This window comes from Chiloscyllium punctatum, chromosome 3 (genome assembly GCF_047496795.1).
Source record: "Chiloscyllium punctatum isolate Juve2018m chromosome 3, sChiPun1.3, whole genome shotgun sequence".
NCBI lineage: Eukaryota > Metazoa > Chordata > Chondrichthyes > Orectolobiformes > Hemiscylliidae > Chiloscyllium > Chiloscyllium punctatum.
This window is the reverse complement of record NC_092741.1, coordinates 19,159,176-19,173,189: the sequence shown is the minus strand read 5'-3', so window position 1 is coordinate 19,173,189 and position 14,014 is coordinate 19,159,176. Positions and strand designations below refer to the sequence as shown.

The 14,014-nt window shown below is 51.1% G+C and overlaps 1 protein-coding gene across 1 annotated transcript in view; it reads left to right on the top strand.

The window, feature by feature from the left end:
• LOC140456622 (calpain-14-like) overlaps positions 1-14,014 on the top strand; it is a 182,915-nt gene that overhangs the window by 134,857 nt on the left and 34,044 nt on the right. The window contains exons 19-21 of the mRNA XM_072550752.1: positions 2,455-2,523; positions 7,382-7,460; positions 12,371-12,487. Of these exons, the coding sequence (XP_072406853.1) occupies positions 2,455-2,523; positions 7,382-7,460; positions 12,371-12,487 (265 nt within the window). The remainder of the gene's footprint in view (positions 1-2,454; positions 2,524-7,381; positions 7,461-12,370; positions 12,488-14,014) is intronic.

Genomic DNA, 14,014 nt, shown 5'->3' with positions numbered 1-14,014 from the left:
CACACACCGCCCACACACACACCGCCCACACACACACCGCCCACACACACCACGCACACACACCACACACACACACCGCGCACACACACCACACACACATCCACACCCACACAAACACACACCCACACACCCCCACACCCACCCCCACACACACACCGCCCACACACACACACACCGCCCACACACACACCACGCGCACACACACACAGCCATTATCTCGTGGGGCAGTGGGACCCCTCCTTAAACATGTCAACAACATCGTGTGATTAGTGCAACCGAATGGGTTAGTGGGGGTGGGTCAGGGGGACAGAGTGAGTTCCTGGGGTGTGGGGGTGGGTCAGGGGGACAGAGTGAGTTCCTGGAGTGTAGGGTTGGGTCAGGGGAACAGAGTGATCCCCAGGGGTGTGGGTGTGGGTCTGGGGGACAGAGTGAGTCCCTGGGGTGTGGGGGTGGGTCTGGGGGACAGAGTGAGACCCTGGGGTGTGGGGGTGGGTCTGGGGGACAGAGTGTGCCCTTGGGGTGTGGGGGTGGGTCTGGGGGACAGAGTGAGACCCTGGGGTGTGGGGGTGGGTCTGGGGGACAGAGTGAGACCCTCGGGTGTGGGGGAGAGTCTGGGGGACAGAGTGAGACCCTCGGGTGTGGGGGAGAGTCTGGGGGACAGAGTGAGACCCTCGGGTGTGGGGTGGGTCTGGGGGACAGAGTGAGTCCCTCGGGTGTGGGGGTGGGTCTGGGGGACAGAGTGATCCCCTGGGGTGTGGGGGTGAGTCTGGGGGACATAGTGATCCCCTGGGGTGTGGGGTGGGTCTGGGGGACAGAGTGAATCCCTGGGGTGTGGGGGTGGGTCTGGGGGACAGAGTGATCCCCTGGGGTGTGGGGGTGAGTCTGGGGGACATAGTGATCCCCTGGGGTGTGGGGTGGGTCTGGGGGACTGAGGGAGCCCCTGGGGTGTGGGGGTGAGTCTGGGGGACAGAGTGAGTCCCTCGGGTGTGGGGGTGGGTCTGGGGGACAGAGTGATCCCCTGGGGTGTGGGGGTGAGTCTGGGGGACATAGTGATCCCCTGGGGTGTGGGGTGGGTCTGGGGGACTGAGGGAGCCCCTGGGGTGTGGGGGTGAGTCTGGGGGACAGAGTGAGCCCCTGGGGTGTGGGGGTGGGTCTGGGGGACAGAGTGAGCCCCTGGGGTGTGGGGGTGAGTCTGGGGGACATAGTGATCCCCTGGGGTGTGGGGTTGGTCTGGGGGACAGAGTGAGTCCCTGGAATGTGGGGGTGGGTCTGGGGGACAGAGTGAGTCCCTGGGGTGTGGGGGTGGTCTGGGGGACTGAGGGAGCCCCTGGAGTGTGGGGGTGAGTCTGGGGGACAGAGTGAATCCCTGGAGTGTGGGGGTGGGTCTGGGGGACAGAGTGAATCCCTGGAGTGTGGGGGTGGGTCTGGGGGACAGAGTGAGTCCCTGGAGTGTGGGGGTGAGTCTGGGGGACAGAGTGAATCCCTGGGGTGTGGGGGTGGGTCTGGGGGACAGAGTGAATCCCTGGGGTGTGGGGGTGAGTCTGGGGGACAGAGTGAATCCCTGGGGTGTGGGGGTGGGTCTGGGGGACTGAGGGAGCCCCTGGGGTGTGGGTGACAGAGGGAGCCCCTGGGCTCTGGGGCTGTGAGAGACGTGGCCTTACCTGAGGCTGGAGCAATGCCCTGACCTTGGTGATCTGAATTTCCAACTGCTGAGCTGTCGCTGAACCAGTAACAAGGGGCCGTGGCCTGGACACTGCTCCAGACACCTTCGTGTGTGTTTGGAACTGCATTCGACTCTTGCCCACATTCTGCAGCTTGGCATGAGTGCATGGTGTCTTAACTTAGATAGGTTCAAACTGAAATGTTCGATTTTAGTGTCTCGTGTACTCAAGTACAGAAGGACAGGAGTCCAGTGAAAAGTGTGGAATGTCACCACACACGGCTCTCTCTTAGGACCAATGTATACAAAACACTTTGGCACAAAGTTGGAGGGAAAAAGTGAGTTAAAATGTTATGCAATGCTTCATCGGATTGTAGAGAAATGAAAAACTAAGTGAGTTTAAACTGCAAAAAGCCTTTAATGTAAAACATAAGGAAACAAAGGACTAATTTAAAAGTCCAATAATCTTTGCTGAGTCTTGGATGAGGACAGAGTGTGATCCCACACTGACAGAACCTGTGTGTATTCCACAGGGGGTCAGACACTGATTCTGACTCCAGTCAGAGTAAAACATGTCAAACCAGTGGTCCCCACACACTCACCCACGACCGGTATCCCCCAGGCAGGGGCTGGCCCTTCCAGCACGGCTAACTGCCTGATTGGGTTCTGTCTGATACACACTGCCTCTCAGACACAGCCCTTGGCTGGAATCTCTCTCTGGCAAGTGGCAGTATAATTAACACTCTGTTTTCCTCACTGTGGTCACGGTGTCTAGACTTAACTGGCAGACACAGTTCAGTGGAACAGGAGGACTCGACAAACACGACTTCAGGCGCCTGTGGGAGAAACTGATGCTTTTTAAGGTACGTTAGAGCAAACAGCAGTGACTCACAAGATCTTTTGGTTAATAACAGGCTGAGACGTGACAGGGGTCTTGTTTTTACCCTGATAGCCTGACCTGCTGTAATCCACGATCCCTAAACCCGGCCACATTTCCCACCTTGTTGCCTGCACTGTGTTTCTCTGAGACACCTTCCACTCGGCACCTACAGTTGAGCTGTATGGAGCAACACTCCATCTGGATTCGCTGCCTTTGAGGAGAGTTATTCTGGTCAAATCGTTCAAATCCCACAATCGTGTGGGTGTGACATGGTGGGACTGGCAACCCAGGTGACCATGAAAACTGCCAGCCAGCAGAAAAATCTAACGGTTTGCTGTCTGATATCATCACAGGCTGAAATTTGACTTTTATTTATCCACTCATGGGATATCAGTGTTTATTGCCCGTCCCTAGTTGCCCCTTGAGAAGGTGGGGGTGAGCTGCCTTCTTGAACCGCTGCAGCCCACGTGCTGTGGGTTGACCCATAATGCCCCTTAGGGAGGGAGTTCTAAGATTGTGACCCAGCGACAGTGAAGTAAGGACAATATATTTCCAAGTCAGGATGGTGAGGGTCTTGGAGGGGCACTTCCAGGGGGTGGCGTTCCCATGTATCTGCTACCCTTGTCCTTCTCGATGGAAGTGGTCATGAGTTTGGAAGTTGCTGCCTGAGGATCTTTGGTGAATTTCTGCAGGGCATCGTGTAGATAGTACACACTGCTTCTGCTGCTGAGTGTTGGGAGGGTAGGGAGTGGATGCTTGTGGATGTGGTGCCAGTCAAGTGGGGGCTGCTTTCTCCTGGATGGTGTCAAGCTTCTTGAGTGCTGTTGGAGCTGCCCCATCCAGGGGCAAGTGGGGAGTATTCCTCACACTCCTGACTTGAGCCTTGAGCCTTGGGAGTCAGGAGGTGAGTTACTCACTGCAGTATTCCTAACCTCTGACCTGTTCTTGTAGCCGCTGTGTTTATATGGTGAGTCCAGTTGAGTTTCTGGTCAATGATAGCCCCCAGGATGTTGGCAGTGAGGGATTCAGTGGTGGTAACACCATTGAATGTCAAGGAGCAGTGGTTGGATTGTCTCTTACTGGAGATGGTTACAGCCTGGCATTTATGGGGCACGAATGTTACTTGCCACTCATCAGACCAAGCCTGGATATTGTCCAGATCTTGTTGTATTGCAACATGGACTACTTCAGGGTTTGGGGAGTGTTGCTGAACAAAGAGACCTTTGAGCGAAGGTTCATTGCTCCTTGAAAGTGGAGTCACAGGTAGATAGGTTAGTGAAGAAGGCGTTTGGTATGCTTTCCTTTATTGGTCAGAGTATTGAGTACAGGAGTTGGGAGGTCATGTTGCGGCTCTTCAGGACATTGGGTATGCCACTGTTGGAATATTGCGTGCAATTCTGGTATCCATCCTATCGGAAAGATGTTGTGAAACTTGAGAGTTCAGAAAAGATTTCCATGGATGTTGCCAGGGTTGGAGGATTTGAGCTATAGGGAGAGGCTGAACAGGCTGGGGCTGTTTTCCCTAGAGCGTCGGAGACTGACGGGTGACCTTATAGAGGTTTACAAAATTGTGAGGGGCATGGATAGGATAAATAGACAAAGTCTTTTCTCTGGGGTCAGGGAGTCCAGAACTAGAGGGCATAGGTTTAGGGTGAGAGGGGAAAGATATAAAAGGACCTAAGGGGCAACTTTTTCACTCAGAGGGTGGTATGTGTATGGAATGAGCTGCCAGAGGGAGTGGTGGAGGCTGGTACAATTGCAACATTTAAGAGGCATTTGGATGGGTATATGAATAGGAAGGGTTTGGAGGGATATGGGCTGGGTGCTGGCAGGTGGGACTAGATTGGGTTGGGATATCTGGTCGGCATGCACGGGTTGGACCGAAGGGTCTGTTTCCATGCTGTACATCTCTATGACTCTAAATGGTGCTGACTATTGTGTAATCATCAGCAAACATCCCACTCGTGATATTCTGATGGAGGGGAAGGTCAATGATGAAGTAGCTGAAGATGGTTGGGCCTAGGACCTAAATTTCTAATTCCTCTCTGGCCATAGTGGAGGTGCTAACAGACCGGAGGACAGCTAATGAGGTTCCACTTGTAAAGAAGGTGGGCATTCCAGACCAGGGAGTCTCAGATCAATGGTCAGACTAGTATTGGGAGAAAAGTCTGAAGGAGAGAATTAATGTCCAGTTCGGGAGGCAAGGTGTGATCAGGGATCGTCAGTGTGGCTTTGCAGAAAAAATATTTACTTAGATTACTTACAGTGTGGAAACAGGCCCTTCGGCCCAACAAGTCCACACTGACCCTCCAAAGAGCAACCCACCCAGACCCATTCCCCTACGTTTACCCCTTCACCTAATTAGCATGGCCAGTTCCCCTAACCTGCACACCTTTGGACTGTGGGAGGAAACCGGAGCACCCGGAGGAAACCCACGCAGACACGGGGAGAACGTGCAAACTCCACACAGTCAGTCGCCTGAGGCGGGAATTGAACCCGGGTCTCTGGCGCTGTGAGGCAGCAGTGCTAACCACTGTGCCACCGTGCCGCCCACTGTGCCACCGTGCCGCCCACATGAATATGATTGAACTTTTTGAGAAGGTGACCGAGTGTGTCGATGGGGGGGGGTAGTTGATGTAGTTTCTATGTATTTGACAAGGTCCCATATAGGAGACTGATAAAGAGGATAAAATCTCATGGGATCTCATAGCAACTGGACAAGTGGATCCACACTTGGGTGGTGATGGGAGTCAGGGGATGGTGGGAGAAGGTTGTTTGGGAGACTGGACCCCAATGTGCAGGAGTGACTGCTGGTTCCTTATTATTTGGAATATTCATAAACACTGGAGATGAGATTGTGAAGGGTTGATACACAAGTTTGCGGATGACACAAAGATTGGCTGGGTGGCTAATGGTGAGGAGACAAGGGGTTAGATTCTCGGAAGATATAAATGGAGTGGTCAGATGGGTAGGTCAGGGGCTGATAGAGTTTAACGCTGATACATGTGAGGGTGATGTACTTTGGAAGAAGGAACAGGATAAGGGAGGACTCGATGAATAGCAAGACACCAGGAAGCTTAGAGGAACACGACTTGTCCACAGATCCCTGAAGGTGGCAGAATGGAATAATAGGGTCATTACGGAGGCATACGGGATGCTTGCCTTTATCACTCATGGCGTAGATAATCCCAGCAGGGAGGTTATTGTTGGAGCTGGACAGGTCCCAGCTGGAGCAGTGTGTGTTGCTCTGTGTGTGTCACCGCACTGTAGGGAGGATTGGGGTCACACTGGAGGGGGGGGGTGGAGGAGACTCACCAGGACGCTGCCTGGGATGGAGCATTTCAGTGATGGAGAGAGGCCGGATACGCTCAGGTTGTTTTTATTAGAGTAGGGGTGGGGAGGAGTCTTGAATAAGATCGAGGGACATGGACAGTGTGAGAGTCACCGTTCCATTTAGTTGAAGCTAAATAACGAGGGAGCAGGATTTTAAAGTGAAATGCAGGACGGCTGAGAGTGGATTTGAGGAAGGGGCTTTTCACTCAGAGAGTGATGGGAGTCTGGAATGCACTGCCCCGGGGAGGGGGAGGGGGTGGGGGGAGTTTGAGATGGGAAACCTCACAACCTTTCAAGAGAATGTGGATGAGCACTGGAAACGTGGTAACATCTAAGGCCGTACTAGGAAGTGGGACTGGCGCAGATTGAGATTTGAGTGCTGCCTCAATGGGCCGAAGGGCCTCATTCGTACAGTACGACGTTACGATGCCATGACCGTATCCTGAGGGACTGCTAGAAGGAGGTGAGGTCTGCAGATGCTGGAGATCAGAGTCGAAGAGTGTGTGGCGCTGGAAAAGCGCAGGCAGTATCCGAGGAGCAGGAAAAATCGACGTTTCGGGCAGGAGGCCTCCATCAGGAATGTGGCCAGGACGCAGGCACTAACCAACCCCAATGCCCCGTGGCCGAACACTTCAACTCCCCCTCCCACCCCGCCAAGGACATGCAAGTCCTGGGCCTCCTCCATCGCCAAACCCGAACCACCTGACGCCTGGAGGAAGAACACCTCATCATTCACCTTGGGAACCTCCAACCACACGGCCTCAGCAGTTTCCTCATTTCCCCTTCCCCCACCTCAGCCCAGGTGCAACCCTCCAACCCGGCACCACCCTCATGACCTGTCCTACCTGTCCGTCTTCCCTCCCACCTATCCACTCCACCCTCCTCTCCGACCTATCACCATCACTCCCGTTTCCCCCCCCCCCCCCCCAGCCAGCATCGTCCTATCGTACTCTCAGCTACCATCCCCACCCCCCCCAACCCCACTCGAAGCCCCCTTGGGTCCTCCCCACATTCCTGATGAAGGCCTTATGCCCGAAACCTTGACTTTCCTGTTCCTCGGATGCTGACTGACCTGCCTTGCTTTTCCAATGCCACTCTCCTGAGGCGTCCCTATGGAGATGTCATGGAGCTTGAGTTGACAACAATGCTAATCGTCTCCTTCGACAACTCGAACAAATGGTGAGCTTCCCAGTGCCACGTTGCTCAGGATCTGGGGACCTGCCCTTGGCCCGATGTTTGGTGTTTGTGCCAGTTTCGACCGGTTGAGCAACCCCATGCTGACTGGCCCAAGGCCCCCAGCGATCAGTGAACACGTTGGTATGGGTGAGGATAGTAGTTGGTTTGATGAAGGAGTCGATGAGAAAGAAGGGGAGGAAGGTTTCCCAGGGGGTGCCGGGAGGAGGGAAGGAAGACCCTTGAACAAACAATGCCTTGTTACCAGGATAGTGAGAGCTCGGTGATTTCAAAAGCTCATTCTGTGTATCCCTCTGTCTCTGTCTGTGTGTTAGGAACTCTTCCACAAGAGTGACCTGGATGGAATGGGACGGCTGAATCCAGCCCAACTCTCCAAGAGGCTGCAGGAAGTAGGTATGTTCCATCCCCACTCCCCAGCCACCATTGAGGCCATTCGGATTGGCTCGGAGGGCAGGAGGTTGATGGTCAGGGCCTGTGAAAAGCTCAATTTTTCACTAGCGAGAACGTGAGAATGATTACCACGTCTCATAGAACAGTGCAGAGAGAGAGCTTGACTCTGTATCTAACCCCACGGTGTATCTGCACTGGGAGTGTTAGATGGGACACTGTAGAGAGAGCTTGACTCTGTATCTAACCCCACGGTGTATCTGCACTGGGAGTGTTAGATGGGACACTGTAGAGAGAGCTTGACTCTGTATCTAACCCCACGGTGTATCTGCACTGGGAGTGTTAGATGGGACACTGTAGAGAGAGCTTGACTCTGTATCTAACCCCACAGTGTATCTGCACTGGGAGTGTTAGACAGGATACTGTAGAGAGAGAGCTTGACTCTGTATCTAACCCCACGGTGTATCTGCACTGGGAGTGTTAGACAGGATACTGTAGAGAGAGAGCTTGACTCTGTATCTAACCCCACGGTGTATCTGCACTGGGAGTGTTAGATGGGACACTGTAGAGAGAGAGCTTGACTCTGTATCTAACCCCACGGTGTATCTGCACTGGGAGTGTTAGATGGGACACTGTAGAGAGAGAGCTTGACTCTGTATCTAACCCCACGGTGTATCTGCACTGGGAGTGTTAGATGGGACACTGTAGAGAGAGCTTGACTCTGTATCTAACCCCACGGTGTATCTGCGCTGGGAGTGTTAGATGGGACACTGTAGAGAGAGCTTGACTCTGTATCTAACCCCACGGTGTATCTGCGCTGGGAGTGTTAGATGGGACACTGTAGAGAGAGCTTGACTCTGTATCTAACCCCACGGTGTATCTGCGCTGGGAGTGTTAGATGGGACACTGTAGAGGGAGCTTGACTCTGTATCTAACCCCACGGTGTATCTGCGCTGGGAGTGTTAGATGGGACACTGTAGAGGGAGCTTGACTCTGTATCTAACCCCACGGTGTATCTGCACTGGGAGTGTTAGATGGGACACTGTAGAGAGAGCTTGACTCTGTATCTAACCCCACGGTGTATCTGCACTGGGAGTGTTAGATGGGACACTGTAGAGGGAGCTTGACTCTGTATCTAACCCCACGGTGTATCTGCGCTGGGAGTGTTAGATGGGACACTGTAGAGAGAGCTTGACTCTGTATCTAACCCCACGGTGTATCTGCGCTGGGAGTGTTAGATGGGACACTGTAGAGGGAGCTTGACTCTGTATCTAACTTGCACTGTATCAGTCCTCATTTATCAATGATTTTTCCATGTTACTTTTTGAACCAGCTCTGAAGACGTTGTTTTGAGTTTGTGATATGAGTTCCCAGTGTACTTCCTGTCATCAGGCCCAATGGCTTTCTCCCTGTTCCTGGCCTGCAGTCTGCTGTTGGTATATCATTCCCGTGTTGTGTAGGATGCCTGTGTCAGTGCCCCATTCTTCAGTGGGGAGTTAGAAACTATTCCTCAGCTCACTCTTACAATAAACATTCCAATGGATCAATCCCCACGGTGTACCTGTCCTGGGAATACCCTCTGGGGACAGTGCAGAGGGAGTATTACACTGGATCAATCCCTGTGGTGTACCTGTCCTGGGAATACCCACTGGGGACAGTGCAGAGGGAGTATTACACTGGATCAATCCCTATGGTGTACCTGTCCTGGGAATACCCACTGGGGACAGTGCAGAGGGAGTATTACACTGGATCAATCCCTATGGTGTACCTGTCCTGGGAATACCCACTGGGGACAGTGCAGAGGGAGTATTACACTGGATCAATCCCTATGGTGTACCTGTCCTGGGAATACCCACTGGGGACAGTGCAGAGGGAGTATTACACTGGATCAATCCCTATGGAGTACCTGTCCTGGGAATACCCACTGGGGACAGTGCAGAGGGAGTATTACACTGGGTCAATCCCCATGCTGTACCTGTCCTGGGAGTACCCACTGGGGGCAGTGCAGAGGGAGTATTACACTGGGTCAATCCCCATGGTGTACCTGTCCTGGGAGTACCCACTGGGGACAGTGCAGAGGGAGCATTACACTGGGTCAATCCCCATGGTGTACCTGTCCTGGGAGTACCCACTGGGGACAGTGCAGAGGGAGCATTACACTGGGTCAATCCCCATGGTGAACCTGTCCTGGGAGTACCCACTGGGGACAGTGCAGAGGGAGTATTACACTGGATCTAACCCCATGGTGAACCTGTCCTGGGAGTACCCACTGGGGGCAGTGCAGAGGGAGTATTACACTGGATCAATCCCCATGGTGTACCTGTCCTGGGAGTACCCACTGGGGGCAGTGCAAAGGGAGCATTACACTGGATCAATCCCCATGGTGTACCTGTCCTGGGAGTACCCACTGGGGGCAGTGCAGAGGGAGCATTACACTGGATCACTCCCCATGGTGTACCTGTCCTGGGAGTACCCACTGGGGGCAGTGCAGAGGGAGTATTACACTGGATCACTCCCCATGGTGTACCTGTCCTGGGAGTACCCACTGGGGGCAGTGCAGAGGGAGTATTACACTGGATCAATCCCCATGGTGTACCTGTCCTGGGAGTACCCACTGGGGACAGTGCAGAGGGAGCATTACAGTGGATCTAACCCCATGGTGTACCTGTCCTGGGAGTACCCACTGGGGGCAGTGCAGAGGGAGTATTACACTGGATCAATCCCCATGGTGTACCTGTCCTGGGAGTACCCACTGGGGGCAGTGCAGAGGGAGCATTACACTGGATCAATCCCCATGGTGTACCTGTCCTGGGAGTACCCACTGGGGACAGTGCAGAGGGAGCATTACAGTGGATCTAACCCCATGGTGTACCTGTCCTGGGAGTACCCACTGGGGGCAGTGCAGAGGGAGCATTACACTGGATCAATCCCCATGGTGTACCTGTCCTGGGAGTACCCACTGGGGACAGTGCAGAGGGAGTATTACACTGGATCACTCCCCATGGTGTACCTGTCCTGGGAGTACCCACTGGGGGCAGTGCAGAGGGAGCATTACACTGGATCAATCCCCATGGTGTACCTGTCCTGGGAGTACCCACTGGGGACAGTGCAGAGGGAGCATTACAGTGGATCTAACCCCATGGTGTACCTGTCCTGGGAGTACCCACTGGGGGCAGTGCAGAGGGAGTATTACACTGGATCACTCCCCATGGTGTACCTGTCCTGGGAGTAATTGATGCAACAGTGTAGCAGGAGTGTTCTTGTGTGTCTAACTCGTGTTGAACTTGCTCTGAGAGTATTTTGCAGGTCAATGCAGACTTGGGTTGAAATGAAAGATAAAATTATTATGGAAAAGAAATTAAGATAAAATAGAATAAACCAAATTCTTTACTCACAACACAAATTCAAGATTTTGAAATACATGGTTAAAAAAAAGACATTAATGCCCAAGATGTTACTTTGCAATCCTTACATCAGAAAAAGTTCCCTTCAATTTCATATTTATGGGGCTTAATTTAATGGTGACTTTAATGCCCATCTTGAGATTCTGATAGACTCTTCCCGTAGCCTTTATACATCTGAGCTTGGACTTTCTCTGCTTCAAATAGCCCTATCTAGGTTTTTGACCAAACACTTCTGGTCTGGAACGTTTAAAACGACACTGAAGTAATCTCTATGTTATTAGTCCTAAACTACCTCGCTTTCTCAGGAGCAACATTTTTGCATGTGCGGTTTCAACTAAGACTTTTGAAAGCAATTTTTTAAAGATATGGTGTTACCCTAAACTCAAAAGCAATTTGTGATTCTTTCACCTGAAAGTGCAATGCACTATACTGATTACCTTATATACTTGTAAACTCTCCCATCGCAATCAAATCTTTACAGGAATTCTCTTTCTAATACTGAGTTTCAAAAGAAATCTCCATCTCTACAGAAATACTTACAAGTAAATCCCTTCAGCCACAGAAAACCCATATGTCACTGGTTCAAAATCTAAAAACATCCCACAATAAATTATCTTCAAAGATAAGTAAATCACACACAATGTAATAGGAGATTTATTTGCCTAATTCCATGTTGAATCTGCATGGACTGTATCTGATGTGTAGTGGGAGCTTTACTTTGTATTTAACTCAAACTTTACTTGCCCTAGTGCTGTTTATTAGAATACAGCACTGAGAACTTTACTCAGTATCTAACCTATAGGCTTGAGAGTATTTGATATCACACTGTAAAGTGGGGTGATTTACCAAGTATTTAATCTGTGTTATACCAAGAGTTATAGAGATGTACAGCACAGAAACAGACCGTTCAGTCTAAATCGTCCCATTTGTCAGCATTTCCCTCCAAACCCTTCCTACTCATACACCCATCCTTTTAAATGCTGTAATTGTACCAGCCTCTACCACTTCCTCTGGCAGCTCATTCCATACACACACCATCCTCTGTGTGAAAGTTTTTCCCTCAGGTCTCTTTTAAATCTTACCCCTCTCACCTTAATCATATGCCCTCTAGTTTTGGAGTTCCCCCACCCCAGGGAAAAGACCTTGACTATTTACCCTATCCATGCCCCTCATGATTTTATAAACCTCGATAAATCTGTCTGATGGGTGTTTGATAGGACAATGGGAGTCCTGTCATGAATCTCGTCTGTGTGTACCTGTCCTGAGAATAACTGTCAGGATGGTATCGCGGGACTTGAATCATCTAACCAGTGTTGTACCAATTCCAGGACTTCTGGGTGTTCACCATAGTGACTGTTACATTGGCATGGCCTTCCCTCACCTCAACCAACATGAAAATAAGTTGCAAACACTGACATTGCATTGATGACATGTACAGGGTCTCACAGTAACTGCTGTTCTTTTTTTTTTCCCATGTTACTTTCTGGATTTTTGTTTTGTTGTGTCTTGAAGGATTTACAGTGACTAACTCTGCCCTCAGTCTCATGACTCTGAGGTACGGTGACTCATCAGGAAGGATCACTTTGGACGGTTTCATCAACTGCTTCCTCCGTGTGGAGTTTACAACCAGTAAGTGGGTCTCAGTCATCGCAGAGATGGGGAGGCGGGGGTGCGAAGGGAATGGACACGGTTCACTACATCGTCTCCTTGAAACGAGGGCCACTCACTGCTCCTAGCCCCAGAATCCTGGTAAAGTTCCTCCTTTACAGGCATTTATCCAGCTGAAAGAATGGATCTTCGTCCATCACTCCTTCTGTTTGGGGAATTCCAGACCAGAACTCGCTGACTAAATGTTTCTCTCCGTGTCATGTATCTTAGATCTGACTCTTTGACAAATGCAAAGTGGTTTCTCTGACAGCTCCACCAAATTTGGAGAACCTCTCTTCAATTTTCTGTTCACCTTCTCGACTCAATGAAGGACAATCCCAGCGTTACCCATCTGTCCTCCGAGCTGACGTTCCCCATCTTTGGAAGGTTTTGTTTGTCCTGTATTGCTGTTGCTCTGTTTTAATGTCCTTTAGAGAATGCTCCAAGTCAGACTCAATCCTGTAACTGAGGCCTGACAGTGTTGGGCTTTGAACTCTCCGCGTTGAGAGTATCCAGATCATTTATGAGGAGACACCAAGTCCTTCCTGATTTCCTGGGAACCCTACTTGTCACATCCAGCCAGTCACAATCTGTTGTCTGTCTCCCGACTCCCGGCCAATCCATATTGCAAGGCTACTTATAGAGTCATAGAGATGTACAGCAAAGAAACAGACCCTTTGGTCCAACTTGTCCATGCTGACCAGATATCCCAAACTGATCTAGTCCCCTTTGCCAGCATTTCCCCCTAAACCCTTTCTATTCATATACCCTCCAGATACCTTTTAAATTGTACCAGCCTCCATCACTTCCTCTGGCAGCTTATTCCATACACGTACCACCCTCTGCATGAAAAAGTTGCCCCTTAGGTCTCTTTTATATCTTTCCCCTCTCACCCTAAACCTATGCCCTCTAGTTCTGGACTCCCCACCCCAGGGAAAAGACTTTGCCTATTTATCCTATCCATGCCCCTCCAGTTTCCTCCCACAATCCAAAAATGTGCAGGTCAGGGGAATTGGCCAGGCTAAATTACCCATAGTGTTAGGTGAGGGGGTAAATGTAGGAGAATGGGTCTGGGTGGGTTACGTTTCGGTGAGTCGGTGTGGACTTGTTGGGCCGAAGGGCCTGTTTCCACAATGTAGGTAATCTAATCTAATCTAAAACTGCTCACAATATTCCAAATGTGATCCAACCAGAGCCTCACACACCCTCAGCAGAATGTCTGTGCTCTAGTTTTCCGGAACATCCCCAGGACTCTGGGTTAAGATTGTACCTTTTAGCATGCATCCTGCCTCTGTCCCCTCACTCTTCCAACCAAACCACTTGCTATTTTCTGCACCAACTATGGTCACATGCCTAGCCATCTCACCTGAACTACAGGTGAATCGCAGCATGTCTGAGCAGATTAATGGAACAATATCTCCCTGCACATGCTCCACTCATGAGATTATCAATAAGAAAGCTGATAGTGCGATGCTAATATATCATCGGATTGTTAATCCAGGACTCCAG